The sequence below is a fragment of the Pongo abelii genome, chromosome 13 (assembly GCF_028885655.2).
Source record: "Pongo abelii isolate AG06213 chromosome 13, NHGRI_mPonAbe1-v2.0_pri, whole genome shotgun sequence".
Taxonomy (NCBI): domain Eukaryota; kingdom Metazoa; phylum Chordata; class Mammalia; order Primates; family Hominidae; genus Pongo; species Pongo abelii.
In genome coordinates, this window is record NC_071998.2 from 67,826,932 (window position 1) to 67,840,411 (window position 13,480).

At 33.8% G+C, this 13,480-nt stretch overlaps 1 protein-coding gene across 11 annotated transcripts in view; it reads left to right on the top strand.

The window, feature by feature from the left end:
• VPS13A (vacuolar protein sorting 13 homolog A) overlaps positions 1–13,480 on the top strand; it is a 245,159-nt gene that overhangs the window by 200,382 nt on the left and 31,297 nt on the right. For 7 of the 11 annotated variants that reach the window (XR_010136525.1, XR_008509734.2, XR_008509735.2 and 4 more), the window contains 5 exons: positions 64–139; positions 227–390; positions 703–748; positions 839–962; positions 9,287–9,398. Coding sequence is in view for 6 of the 11 variants with exons in the window: in XM_054520069.2 (XP_054376044.2) it covers positions 64–139; positions 227–390; positions 703–748; positions 839–962; positions 9,287–9,398 (522 nt within the window). In the remaining 5 variants the exon portion in view is untranslated. Of the gene's footprint in view, positions 1–63; positions 140–226; positions 391–702; positions 749–838; positions 963–9,286; positions 9,399–9,588; positions 12,500–13,480 lie in introns of those variants that run through there. The other 4 variants (XM_054520071.2, XM_024252433.3, XM_054520070.2 and 1 more) reach the window with 2 other exon arrangements.

Sequence of the window (13,480 nt, forward strand, 5' to 3'; positions counted from 1 at the left end):
TAAGCTCATCTTTAAAAGTGAATATAACTCACTCACTCATTTATTTACTATTTGGCCCTTTAGGGAGCCATCCAGGGTCCTGAAGAGTTTGTGGAGGGAATGGCACTAGGACTTAAGGCACTAGTTGGTGGAGCTGTTGGTAAGAAACAGAATATCTGCCAAATATTTTTGTGCTAGAAAGTAATGGCATCATTACTTTTACTAAAGATAAAATAATTTCTGTCAGGTGGATTGGCTGGTGCTGCCTCCAAAATCACCGGTGCTATGGCTAAAGGGGTAGCAGCTATGACCATGGATGAAGACTACCAACAGAAGAGAAGAGAAGCCATGAATAAGCAACCAGCTGGTTTTAGAGAAGGCATCACTCGTGGAGGAAAAGGCTTAGTGTCTGTAAGAAATTTCACAGGGTTGTGAAGATTTTGGGAAATATCTTTTAAGCAAACCTACATTTGTGAATAAGGAAATAGACATGATTCTCACTCCTTAAATTATTATTTGGATATTTTAAGAGCAGTGGATGGTGGCATATAAAACATGTCAGTAGCCTCTAAAAACATTCTGTTTAAATAAAATACTTAGGAGATCTGTTAATTCTTATGATATATAAAAAGCAGAACTCTGTATTTTTTGCATAATCCAAACTTGGTTCTTCTAGGCATCATAAAAAAGTATTGTAAATTTTCAGTTGTGTTTTCCTTCTAGGGATTTGTTAGTGGCATAACAGGAATTGTTACAAAACCAATCAAAGGCAAGTATAGTAGTTCCTTTTCAAGTCTTTCTAAGTTGATTCTGTTTTCATTCTTGGATGCAATTGTCAAAAACTCTTTTTTCTTTCCAGGAGCTCAAAAAGGAGGAGCAGCTGGTTTCTTTAAAGGTGTTGGGAAAGGTTTAGTAGGAGCGGTAGCAAGGCCAACTGGAGGCATCATAGACATGGCTAGCAGTACATTTCAGGGAATAAAAAGGTAAATCCTCTTTAGTGTAAGATATGAGTTAAAATGCTTAAGCCATGAGAAATGGAATTTATCTGCTTTTTGGCTTCAGGCATTTAGTTATTGTCTTTGTTTTGTGCTGCTATAACATACCACATAATACCACAGACTGGGTAATTTATAATGAACAGAAATTTATTGTCTCACGGTTCTGAAAGTTAAGAAGTCCAAGATTGAGAGACCACATCTGGCTAGGGCCTTTTTGCTGTGTCATCCCATGGCAGAAGGACAAAAAGAGGGCAAGAGAAGAAAAAAGGGAACCAAAGTCACCCTTTTATAAGGAACCCACTCCCACAGCAACAGTATTAATGCATTCATGGGGGCACATCCTCATGGCCTAATTACCTCTAATTAGGCCCCACCTCCTGGCTGGAGATAAAGTTTCCAACACATGCTCTTGCCGGGGGGGACACATTCAAACCACAGCAGTTACCAGCACTACAATATGGCAGGTTGCATATGGTCTTCCTAATTCGTTTTGATATTTTTTAAGTTGCTGCCATTGCATTGTTTCAACTTTATGGAGTTCCCCTTTATTTTTCATTCATTCCTAGCAGGCTTGCAGGAGCAGTTTGGCAAGTTAAGCAAGCTTTTCAGTTATCTTAGTTTAAATACATTAATGCTATATATCAATTATAAAATTAGCAAATATAATCTGTATCCTTTTTATGAAATGAAGAATGGTATTTTGTATTTCTTGGTTCAAACTCAGTTTGTCTTCACCCTTCCTTTATTATCTTATTTTGTTATAAGTTGTTATAGTAGTCCCTCTTGATCTGCAGGGATCTGCAGTGGATGCCTGAAACCTTGGACAGTACTGAGCCCTATATTTACTGTGTTTTCTCCTATACATACATATCCATGATGAAGTTTAATTTTAAATTAGGCTCAGTAAGAGATTAACAATAATAATAAAATAAGACAATTATAACAATATACTGTAATGAAAGTAAAATAAACGTTACTTGGGCACAAGCACTGTAATACTGCAATAGTCAGTCTGATAACTGAGACAGCTACTATGTCACTAATGGACTGGTGATGTATAAAGCATGGATATGCTGGACAGAGGGATGATTCATATCCCAGGAAGGACAAATCAGGGTGGCAAGAAATTTTATCATGCTACTCAGAATGGCATGCAATTTAAAATGTAGGGATTGTTTATTTCTGGAATTTTCCATTTAATATTTTTGGACCACAGTTGACCATGGATAACTGACACTGCAGAAAGCAGAACTGTGGATAAGTGGGTACTAGTGTATATGCATTCCCTTTCTCTTCCTTTATGCAGGTAATTTTAATACACATTCTTTTTTCCTCCAAATTAAATTTAGTGTAAGGCTGAAATTTAGTAGTTTCTTTATTGTTACCTCTGTCCTAGAAATTTGTAACACATATAACAAAAGATAAAATTAATGTTAATGAGACCTATCTTAGAAAGTTAGGTGGGTGGCTGTCTTCCTAATCTTTTTCCTTTGTGTTTTCTCTTGCTTTCTGCTCTATAGGGATATGTATTGTCATCATATGAGCTATTCCTCTTAAGCCAGTATTTCATACTGGTTACCATAATTGGGTGTTTCTGGTTTCGGCATTTAGAATTAAGATGGGGGAAAAAGGAATCATTCTCCTCTACCTGTAACTTTAAGTTTCATAAATATAATGTGTTGAGTCGTCATCAGAGAAGCTCAAAAGTCAATGAAACATAAGGAATTTGAAACATATAAAGGCTTCTTTCAAAAGCTGCTAGAATTACCTTCCATTTATCTAAAACCTTATAATTCTGTACCCAGCTATATTACCTTTAGGGATTGAGGGCACAATGAAACATTTTTAGAAAAAATAATGAAGACTAGGAGCTATTGAAGGATGTACTTGTGAAAAAAGACACTGAAAGTAGGAGGAGGAATGGGTTACAAGATTCAAAGGTAAAAATATAAATTAGATAAATCTAATTGAGCTACGTGAAAGCAACATTGGAAACATTATTAAAAAATAATAAAATGCAGTTTGGGGAGAGAATGATTGGCATTAAATATTGTCATATTTGTAAAGAGGATGTATTTACTAATATTAGATGAAACAGACATTAAGGCAATAAAAGCATTATTTGGGATAAATAAGGTAATTAGGTAATGATAAAAAGAACTAAGTAGGAAGATAGTAACAATTTCAAACTTCTACTCAGTTCATAAAATAGCCTTAATTTTTAAAAGCACAACTTGACAAAACTGTAAGAACTTTTCAAATGTACAACAATGGTGGAAGAACTTAATATTTTTCTCAATAATTGATAGGTCAGGAAGACAAAATAAAAGTAAGTAAATAGATTATCTGAATACAGTTAACATGCTACCTAATACAAACGTAAATAATGATTCAGCACATTTTAGGGAGCATTGTCTATGATCTAGACACTTCTCTAATCACTTGAGGGACCAGCAGTGAACACAATTGGCAATGGCCCTGTGTTCATACAGCTTACATTCTAGTGGGAGAGTAATAGACAAAAATAAGTAACTGATAAATATATGATATGCTAAATGGTGAAAAATGCCATGAAGAAAAATAAAGCAGATTAAAGGAGGTAAGGAGATGCAAAATGGTAGGGAGGAGGGTTGCTATTTTCCATATTCAGTGATCAGGGATGCTTAACTCAGGAGATTATATTTGAGGAGAGACCTGAAAGAAGTAAAGGGTGAGCCATGTGAGAAGAATGTCCCAGGCAGAAGGAACAGCAGTTAAAAAGCCCTGATGCAGGAATGTGCTTGTCCTATTTGAGAAACAGCAAGACTAGTTTGCCTGGAGTAGAGTGAGGAACGGGGAAAGTTGAAAAAGATGTTACCCGGGAACATGCGGGGAATCACATCACGTAGAACTCGGCAAGCCCCTGTAAGGACTTAGGCTTTTGCTTAAGATGAGAGGCCATTGAAAGGTTTCAAGCCAGAGAAATGATGTGAGCTGGCTGCTGCGTTGAGGCGTAACCACAGGGGATTAGGGCAGAAACAACACTTAAAAGGCTTTTGGAGTAATCCAAGTGAGTGACAATGGTGATTCGACTATTACAGTACTAGAGATTATGTTCTGCATGTATTTTAAAGATAGTGGCAATAGCTGATAAATTGGATGCAGGATATGAAAGAAAGAGAATCGTGAAGAATAATTCTAAAGTTTTTATGTGTAGCACTGGAAGGGTGAGGTTGTCATTCTTTTTAGGGAAAGAGGGTATTAGACATTTCCTTTTGAATATATTAAGCTTAAAATATCTCTTAGACATCCAAATGGAGACATCACGTCATTGTTGAGTAGAGGAGTTTGAAGTATAGAGAAAGGTCCAAGCTAGAGGTAAAAATTCAAGATTTGTGAGCCTATAATAAGGTATTTGAAACCATGAGATTGGATGAGATCACCAAGGGAATGAGACTGAAAAGAGAAAAATAAGGTCCAAGGACTTGGCTTTCAGGCACACCAACTCTTAGAAGTTGGGGAAATGAGGAAGACCCAGAAAAGGAGACTAAAAAGAAATGGTCATTAAGTTACCTAAAAAATTTTAGGGTCAGTTTGTCAATTTCTACAAAAAAGGTAGCTAGGATTTTGATGCAGATGGCATTGAATCTGTAGTTCAATTTGGGGAGTGTAGCCATCTTAACAGTATTATCTTTTAACCTGTGAAAATGCAACATCTTTCCATTTATTTAGGTCTTGAATTGCTTTCAATAATGTTTTATAGTTTGTAATGTGCGAGTCTTATACTTCTTTTTAAAAACTTATTCCTAAGTATTTTATTTTTGATGCTGTTTTAAATGGAATTGTTTTCTTAATTTTATTGTTGGATTGTTTATTGCTGGTGTGTTGAACACAACTGTTTTTCTTTATATTTGAGTTTCTGCAATCTTACTGAACTTGTTTATTAGCTCTAATGGTTTTGTGGATTCTTTTGGGTTTTCTATATGTAAGAGTATATCATCTGAGAATTGAGGTAACTTTACTTCTTCCTTTCTGATCTGGATGCTTTTTTTCTTGCCTAGTTGTCCTGGCTGGAACCTCTAGTACAATGTGAAGTAGAAGTGCTGAGAGAATAGACATGCCTATATTGCTTCTAATCTTAGGGGGAAAGCTTTCAGATGTTCACCGTTAAGTGTGATGTTAGCTATAGGTTTTTGTGTCTTTGTCATGAAAAGATGTTAGATTTTATGAAATTCTTTTTTCTGTGTAATTAAATTAAGTTGGTAATTGTTTTTTCCTTAGTTTTATTAATGTAGTATATTACATTAATTGAGTCGGATCTTAAACTACTATTGCATACCTGGGATAAATCCCGTTTAGACATAATGTGTAATCGTTTTTATATTTTACTGGATTTGGTTTGATAGTATTTTGATGAGGATTTTTGCATGTATATTTATAAGGGATATTGTTCTGTGGTTTTCTTGTGATGTCTTTGCCTGGTATGGGTATCAGGATAATATTGTCCTCACAGAATGATTTAGTAAGTGTTCCCTCCTCTTCAAATTTTTGGAAGACTTTGTGGAGCACTGATGTTAATTAAAAAAAAAATTTGGAGAATTGATCAGTGAAACCGTCTGACTCTTACTTTTATTTCTGGTGAGTTTTAAAATGACATTCACTCTCTTTACTTGGTAAAGGTCTAGTTAGGCTGTTTCTTGAGTCATTGTCAGTAGTTTTTATAGGAATTTGTTCAATTCATCTAGATGTTCTAATTTGTTGATATATATTTATTGATCATAGTAAATATTTACTAGTATTCTCAAAAATTATTTTTCCTTTATTTAGTATTTATTCCTAGTATTCCCTTATAATTATTTTTTGTTTCCATAAGATTGGTAGTAGTGTTCCCTCTTTAATTCCTGTTATTCATAATTTGGGTCTTCTTTTTTTTTCTTTGTCAGTTTAGTGATGGCTTGTCATTTTTGTTGTCCTTTTCAAAGAACCAGTTTTTAGTTTCATTGATTCTATTTTTTCTATTCTCTATTTCTTTTATCTCTGCTCTAATTTTTATTATTTTCTTCCTTCTGCTAGCTTTGGGTTTAGTTTGCTTTTTCTACTTTCTCAACTTGTGAAGTTGTATTATTGATTTCAGACCTTCTATTTTAATGTAGACATTCACATCTATAAATTTCCCTCTGAGCACCGTCTTTGCTGCATCTTATAAGTTTTGGTGTGTTGTATTTTTGCTTTTATTTGTTTCAAAGTAGTGAATTTCTCTTGTGATTTTTTTCTTTGACATTTTGTTATTTATGCTTCTATGTTTTAATTTCCACATACTTTTAAATTTCATAAATTTCTCTTATTTACACATTTCTAGTTTTCTTCCATGTGGTCAGATATCATACTTGTATATTTTCAGTACTTTTTTTTTTTTTTTTTTTTTTTTTTTTTTTTTTGAGATAGAGTCTTACTCTGTCACCCAGGCTGGAGTGCAGTGGCATGATTTTGGCTCACTGCAACCTCTGCCTCCCAGGTTCAAGAGGTTCTCCTGCCTCAGCCTCCTGAGTAGCTGGGATTACAGGCACACACCACCATACCCAGCTAATTTTTTTTTTTTTTTTTTTTTTGAGACAGAGTTTCACTCTTGTTGCCCAGGCTGGAGTGCAATGGCACAATCTCAGCTCACCGCAACCTCCGCCTCCCAAGTTCAAGCTATTCTCCTGCCTCAGCCTCCCTAGTAACTGGGATTACAGGCATGTGCCACCACACCTGGCTAATTTTGCATTTTTAGTAGAGAAAGGGTTTCTCCATGTTGGTCAGGCTGGTCTCAAACTTCCGACCTCAGGTGATCCGCCCACCTTGGCCTCCCAAAGTGCTGGGATTACAGGAATGAGCCACCACACCCGGCCGTTTTTGTATTTTTAGTAGAGATGGGGTTTCACCATGTTGGCCAGGCTTGTCTTGAACTCCTGACCTCAAGTGATCTGACCACCTAGGCCTCCCAAAGTGCTGGGATTACAGGCATGAGCCACCACGCCTGGCCTATTTTCAGTAGTTTTATATTTACATTCAATGTTAGCCAAAAGGCCAAGAAGCAAACACTAATTTTATATTATTGAGACATGTTTTATGACCTAATAGATAGCTAATACTGAATAATGTTCCGTTGCACTTGAGAAGAATATATATTCTGTTGTTGTTGGTTTGAACGTTCTATAGACATCTGTTAGGTCTAGTGGATTACAGTGTTATTCAAGTTCTCTTTTTTTGTTGCTGATCTTTTATCTAGTTGGTATCCATTTTTGAAAGTAGGTTGCTGAAATCTTCAACTATTACGGTGGTATTGCCTTTTTGTCTTTTAAATTCTTAGTTTTTGTTTTGTGTATTTGGGGCTTCTTTTATTAACTGCTTATATGTTTATAATTTTTTATCTTTTTGATAGATTGACCCTTTTTTCATTATAAAATGCCCTTCATTGTGTCTAATAAGAATTTTGTTAAAGGCTGTTTTTTTCTGACATTAGCATGGCCACTTCAGCTTTCTTTTAGTTACTGTTCACTTTGCATATATTTTTTCCTTTTTAATTGCAACCAGTTTGTGTCTTTGACTCTAAATCAGGTCTCCTGTGGATAGTATATTGTTAGATCATATTTTTTTAATCTATTCTGTTTTTATTTTTTTACTTATGTATTTATTTATTTTTTGAGATGGAGTCTCGCTGTGTCGCCTAGGCTGGAGTGCAGTGGCGCGATCTCAGCTCACTGCAACCTCCACCTCCCGGGTTCAAGTGATTCTTCTGCCTCAGCCTCCCAAGTACTGGGACTACATGCACATGCCACCACGCCCGGCTAATTTTTGTATTTTCAGTAGAGACAGGGTTTCACCATATTGGCCAGGCTGGTCTCAAACTCCTGACCTCATGATCCGCCCGCCTCGGCCTCCCAAAATGCTGGGATTACAGACATGAGCCACCACGCCCAGCCCTATTCTGTTTTCAGTTGGAGAATTTATTCATATGTATATGCCCATGCATGTGTATACATTATGTTAGCGGTCCCCAGCCTTTTAGGCATCAAGGTCTGGTTTCATGGAAGACAATTTTTCCACAGACCAGACAGGAGGGATAGTTTCAGGATGGAACTATTCCACCTCAGATCATCAGGCTTTAGTTAGATTCTCATAAGGAGTGTGCTACCTAGATCCCTTACATGTGCAGTTGACAATAGGGTTCGCCTTCTTATGAGAATCTAATGCTGCTGCTGATATGACAGGAGGTGGAGCTCAGGCAGTGAAGCTTGCTCGCCACTGCTCACCTCCTGCTGCGCGGCTCAGTTCCTAACAGGCCATGGACCAGTACTGGTTCAAGTCCCAGGGGTTGGGGACCTTTTAATAAATATTTGTTGAATATGTGATACTTGTTGAGTGAACAAATTGAGTGGTCACTTATGACCAAATAAGCAAAAATGTTAAATATAATACTACCATACACAATTTAGCAGTATGTGGTATGTGTTTTTTGGTTTTTTGTTTGTTTTTAGACAGGGTCTCACTCTGGCATCCTGATTGGAGTGCAGTGGCGTGGGGCTCAAACTATCCTCCCCGCTCAGCCTCCTGAGTGTCTGGGACTTCTGGTGCATACCACCATGTCTGACTAGTTCTTTTATTTTTTTGTAGAGCAGTGTATGTTGCCCAGGATTGGGGTATGTGTTTACAGGAATACACATCAAGCCCAGTAAGAATGTGAGGACTGTGAGAGTATTTGAACATTAGAAAACTATATAATGTGATTTATAACATTAATAGATTAAGGAAAATATACCATGTGATCAAAACAATGCCAGAAAAGATATTCTTATTTAAAATTCATTGCCTGTTTAAGTTTTTCGAAAACAATAACAAAAAAGAACTGTTGGTAAACTAAAAGTAGCAATGAACTTTCTTGACTTGATAAGGGGTGCTTTAAAAAAAAAAGTTGCTGATAACTATACTTCACAGAAAACTCTTAGAAGCTTTCCCTAGGGTCAGGAATGAGACAAGGATGCTTGCAATCCCTTTTTGTTTCTAGCATTATACTAAAGAAACTAGATAACGTAATAGGAAAAGAAAAAGCAACAATTGCTAATATTGTGATTATTATCACAAAGAAAGTTCTAGAGACTTAAACTTCTCTATAGTTCTGTATTTTTCTAGAGAACTTACACTGTTTATGTTACAAAAACAATTTAAAATTAGAGAATGTTGTAATATTTTTCATCTGAAATAAGATTGTTTTTAGTAATTGCATTTTATAGTTTATTTACAAGTTTTTGAATAATTTTTAAAATAAAGTTATATTTTTTTTCCTCTAGAGCTACAGAGACTTCTGAAGTGGAGAGTCTGCGACCTCCTCGGTTCTTCAATGAAGATGGAGTTATCAGACCGTACAGGTTGAGGGATGGGACTGGAAATCAAATGTTACAGGTAAATTAAGAGCTATCTTATAAATTAAGATTAATTTAGTCAAGTTAGATTTTTTTAAGTAGCCATTTAATATATATTAAATTATTTGGGCTTTTATCTATTTTGCTTAATTCCACTTATAAGTTTCTTATATTTACTTAGATTTTAAAGTATATTTATTTACTGTAAGATTTTTTTTTCTTTTTTACAGGCATCAAAAAGTTTGATATGAAAAGTTAATGCATGACTTTGCAAGTGAAAGCCAACAGTAGATTTTAGTCTTAAAATTTACAAACTACGTACAGCTGTTTCAGTATTTTGAATACAAAGAAAACCTTTTGTATTGGTAACTTTTAATAGGAATTTTAATGAATCTGGTTTTTTTTATAGGGTGTTCTTAGTTCTGCACTGGATTTGCTAGATTTGTTGAAAGCCTTTGTACCTTATATATCATCATTGGTGGTACTTACTTAACCAATTAAACCATTTCTGTTGTGGGGTTATTAAACCACTGGTAGCTTTTATACCAGATATATAATCCTTATATCCAATTACACATGAAGAAGGAAAAGCAAAACTCAGGAACACTGCTATTGTGAATTACTCTTGGATTCTTGTGCTTTGCCTTTGAAAATGCTTAAATGGCCATGACCCTCTTCCTGCTTTATTCTAGTGTAGTCTTTATAAAACTTGTGGGATTTGATAAGCAGTTCACATGCAAACCAGTATCTTTTAATAATAAAAAGTAGCATCTGGAGCAATAGACAGTTTGAAGTTAGAATCTGTTTAGACAACTTTCTTACTTGGTAAATTCGACTTTTTAAGACCTGGATTATGCTGTAGGTAACTAGTAATCATATATAGGCTATACCAGTGTCATGTTGTTTCTGTGGTTTAGAGGTGGAATACTAAATTAAATCATTTGTTTGGAAACAAACAAGGAATCATTATGTTATGTAGGCTTGCAGATACTCGTGGTAGCAATAAACTGTTGGAATATGAAGCTTCCTTTATGGCTTTAATATTTTAAATACTGTGATATTTAATGTGATCAGAGTAAGATTTAAACTTCAGTATTTTACCTATTGCAGGGCATATAGTATTGCATAAAATATACTTCTAACTCTTTCTCTGAGGCTTCTAATACACTAAAATGTAACCATAGAGTTAATATGCAATATTTAGGAAAGTGATTTTATACTGTATTTAAAATGTTTTTAAAGCATCAAAATCATTGTATATTGGGATAGAACTGGTAATCTATTAAGAGGTTGTGCTCTAATGGACAGATTGTGCAGTCTCTACAATGACAGTGTATCGTTCTTTGGAAGATAGTAAATTTGCAGAAGTCACCTATGGCTGATACAGTCAAAACATGTATTTCTACCCAGTACCTGCCTTCCCTTGTTAGAACGCAATTAACAAGTTACTAACATGTTACTAGACTAAAAATCAAATATAGTACGAAGTAGGGATGAGTGTTGAGGAGAGTTTAGGAATATATCCTGATTATAAGTGAGCACGTTATAATACCCACAAGGAAGCCATGAGATACCAATAATTTCTCATGGTTGATAATTTGATTTCAATGACAAATACATACTTTCTCATTGTTTTCTGAAGCTTTAAACTTTGAGATGTAAAAACATGACTTTTGACTATGTACTTTTAAAGATATATATTTATTTTTAATAGTTCAGTCTCATCATTAATCACTAAAAGAGCTATTTAAATGACTAAAAACCACAGGACTTGTCCACCATTACTTGTTTTTCAGCAAGCATTTACACAGTATTAGCTGAAATATTTGTAGGGATTCACTAAGTACCTTGGGATGTTGCAGTTAGCAATTTTTTTCTTACAGGTATAAAAAGTGGATTGTTGTTTTGGTGGTAGTGGGTTTTTGTTTTTTTTTTTTAATCAAAGCTCTAGTGTATTATTAGCAAACACTTTAAAAATATTTAAATACCAGTACTGTGGAAAATAATTAGATGACACATAAACTGGATTTAAAATCCATCTCATCTGCCTAGATTTTATTTAAGTGATATAATGAAGGTGCCTTAAAATATTTGATACTTTCAAATGTTTCTCATGTTATTTTCTTATTTTCTAAAAAAGGTGTATTCACTAAATTATATACACTCATATAATAATTAAATATAAAATACATTCTTTTATTGTGCGCCTTTCTATCTAGAAGGTAGCACATTATTACAGTGTTTCCTGCTGGTCAAAGTTGCCTATTAGAGAAATAGAATGGTAATTTTAATATATTCACAAAATACCTTATTGATATCATCAAACCAATTTATACATTGAGTTTGTACCAACTAGTGGAGTTGTCTTAGGTCTATTAAGTTATGGAATATTATATCCATAATGACAGTCTGAGTCATAGCTGAAAAAATCTGCTTTAAAATTATTCTCACTCTTTGAACATTTCATAATCTTACATGTTTTCAAGCAATTTGCCATACTTTACTAACCTTTGTGCTTCTTTTTTCCTTTGCCATGCTTACAGAAAATTCAATTCTACAGGGAGTGGATTATGACTCACAGTAGCAGTAGTGATGATGATGATGATGATGATGATGAGTCAGATCTAAACCATTAAAATTCATATGTTCTTTATTTGACTTGGAATGTTTCATTAACATGTTTTGTATGACTTACACCATAATGCCCATATGTCCATTTATAGGGAGGTAAAACATGTTTTCTTTTAAAATGTTTTCCTACACATCTTCATAAAGCAAAATAATTGTATTATTTAAGCACAGAAAAAATGTATCTTACATCCGAAGTAGGGCATCCAACATATTATAGATTTGCTTTTATATATTTTATAGCTTTGTATTGCATAGTTTGTCTTTAGGAGTTCAAGTTAGACTTAAATATAATTTTGATGTTCACTGGTTTTATTTTAAATTGCCTTCTTATTTGTTAGCGAAATGCCTTTTTTTAATGGTCTCTGTAAGTTTTCTGGGCTTTAATGTAATGCCACTGTGTAAAAAAAAAAAGGAAGAAAATAGTAATAGCCATTTAATGTTTTATATTTATCATTTTAAAGATATTTTTGTCAAATTTCTTTTAATAATAATAAACATATGTAATCTAAAGCAGTGTGAATTTGTTGTTCTATCCCCAAATCATATAGAATGAACTGCTGTTATAAAAAACAGCCATGGCCTCTCATGGAAGGTTAGATAGTAAAATAATTTATAGTCTGAGAATGAAAAAAACTGTTCTTTTATGTCTTTGCTTTACTTTTTATTGTTTTGTTTCACATATTTTTTGTGAAACAATGAACAAAGTTGGTTTTAATAGTCATTATATTCACTTACTAATTTGTATATGCATCTACTATATTTCTATTATGAATTCAGAATATTTGGAAACTTCTGTCGTAAACATAACTGTATATATTTTTTCTGTGTAATATTAGGGAAAATGTTACATATATCTCTGAAAGATCCATTAGTAAATCTATTTTATGTTTGTGTAATAAAGGTTTTTTAAAAAATTTCAACATAGATGAAACTGTCCTATTTCTCTAATATATCAGATGTACTTTAAAAAATTCTCTAAAAAGTAAATGATCTTTGGTAGTTAGAATGTTTAATCCCTATGACTGCTGTGCTTTTGGATCAACAAAGGAACATTTATCTTGACTTCTGCTAATCACCTGTTGCTTACACTGAGCTTCTGCTGTAGTTGGTAGCTGGCTACCAACTACAGCAGAAGCTCAGTGTAAGCAACAGGTGATTTAATTTAACTGATTCGGCACATGATTTCTGAGTCTCCTCTAATTCTTAGGTTTATCAAGTTTTATTTCTATAAATCATTCTCTGTGTTTTTTGAAAGTGACTACTTTAAATTTGAAAATATTGAGATTACTGCAAAAAAGAACTGAAAAAAATTCAGCTTTTTTGAAATTTCTTTCTATGCAGAATTCATTTAAATTAAATAGAAATCAAGGTTATGTATGTAAAATTTGTTTGAAAACGAACTTACTAATATGTAAACATCAAAAAGTTTTTTCAAAAAAACAGGTAAACATCAAAAAATTCAATTATTGTTTTAATCACAGTAGTATTTTT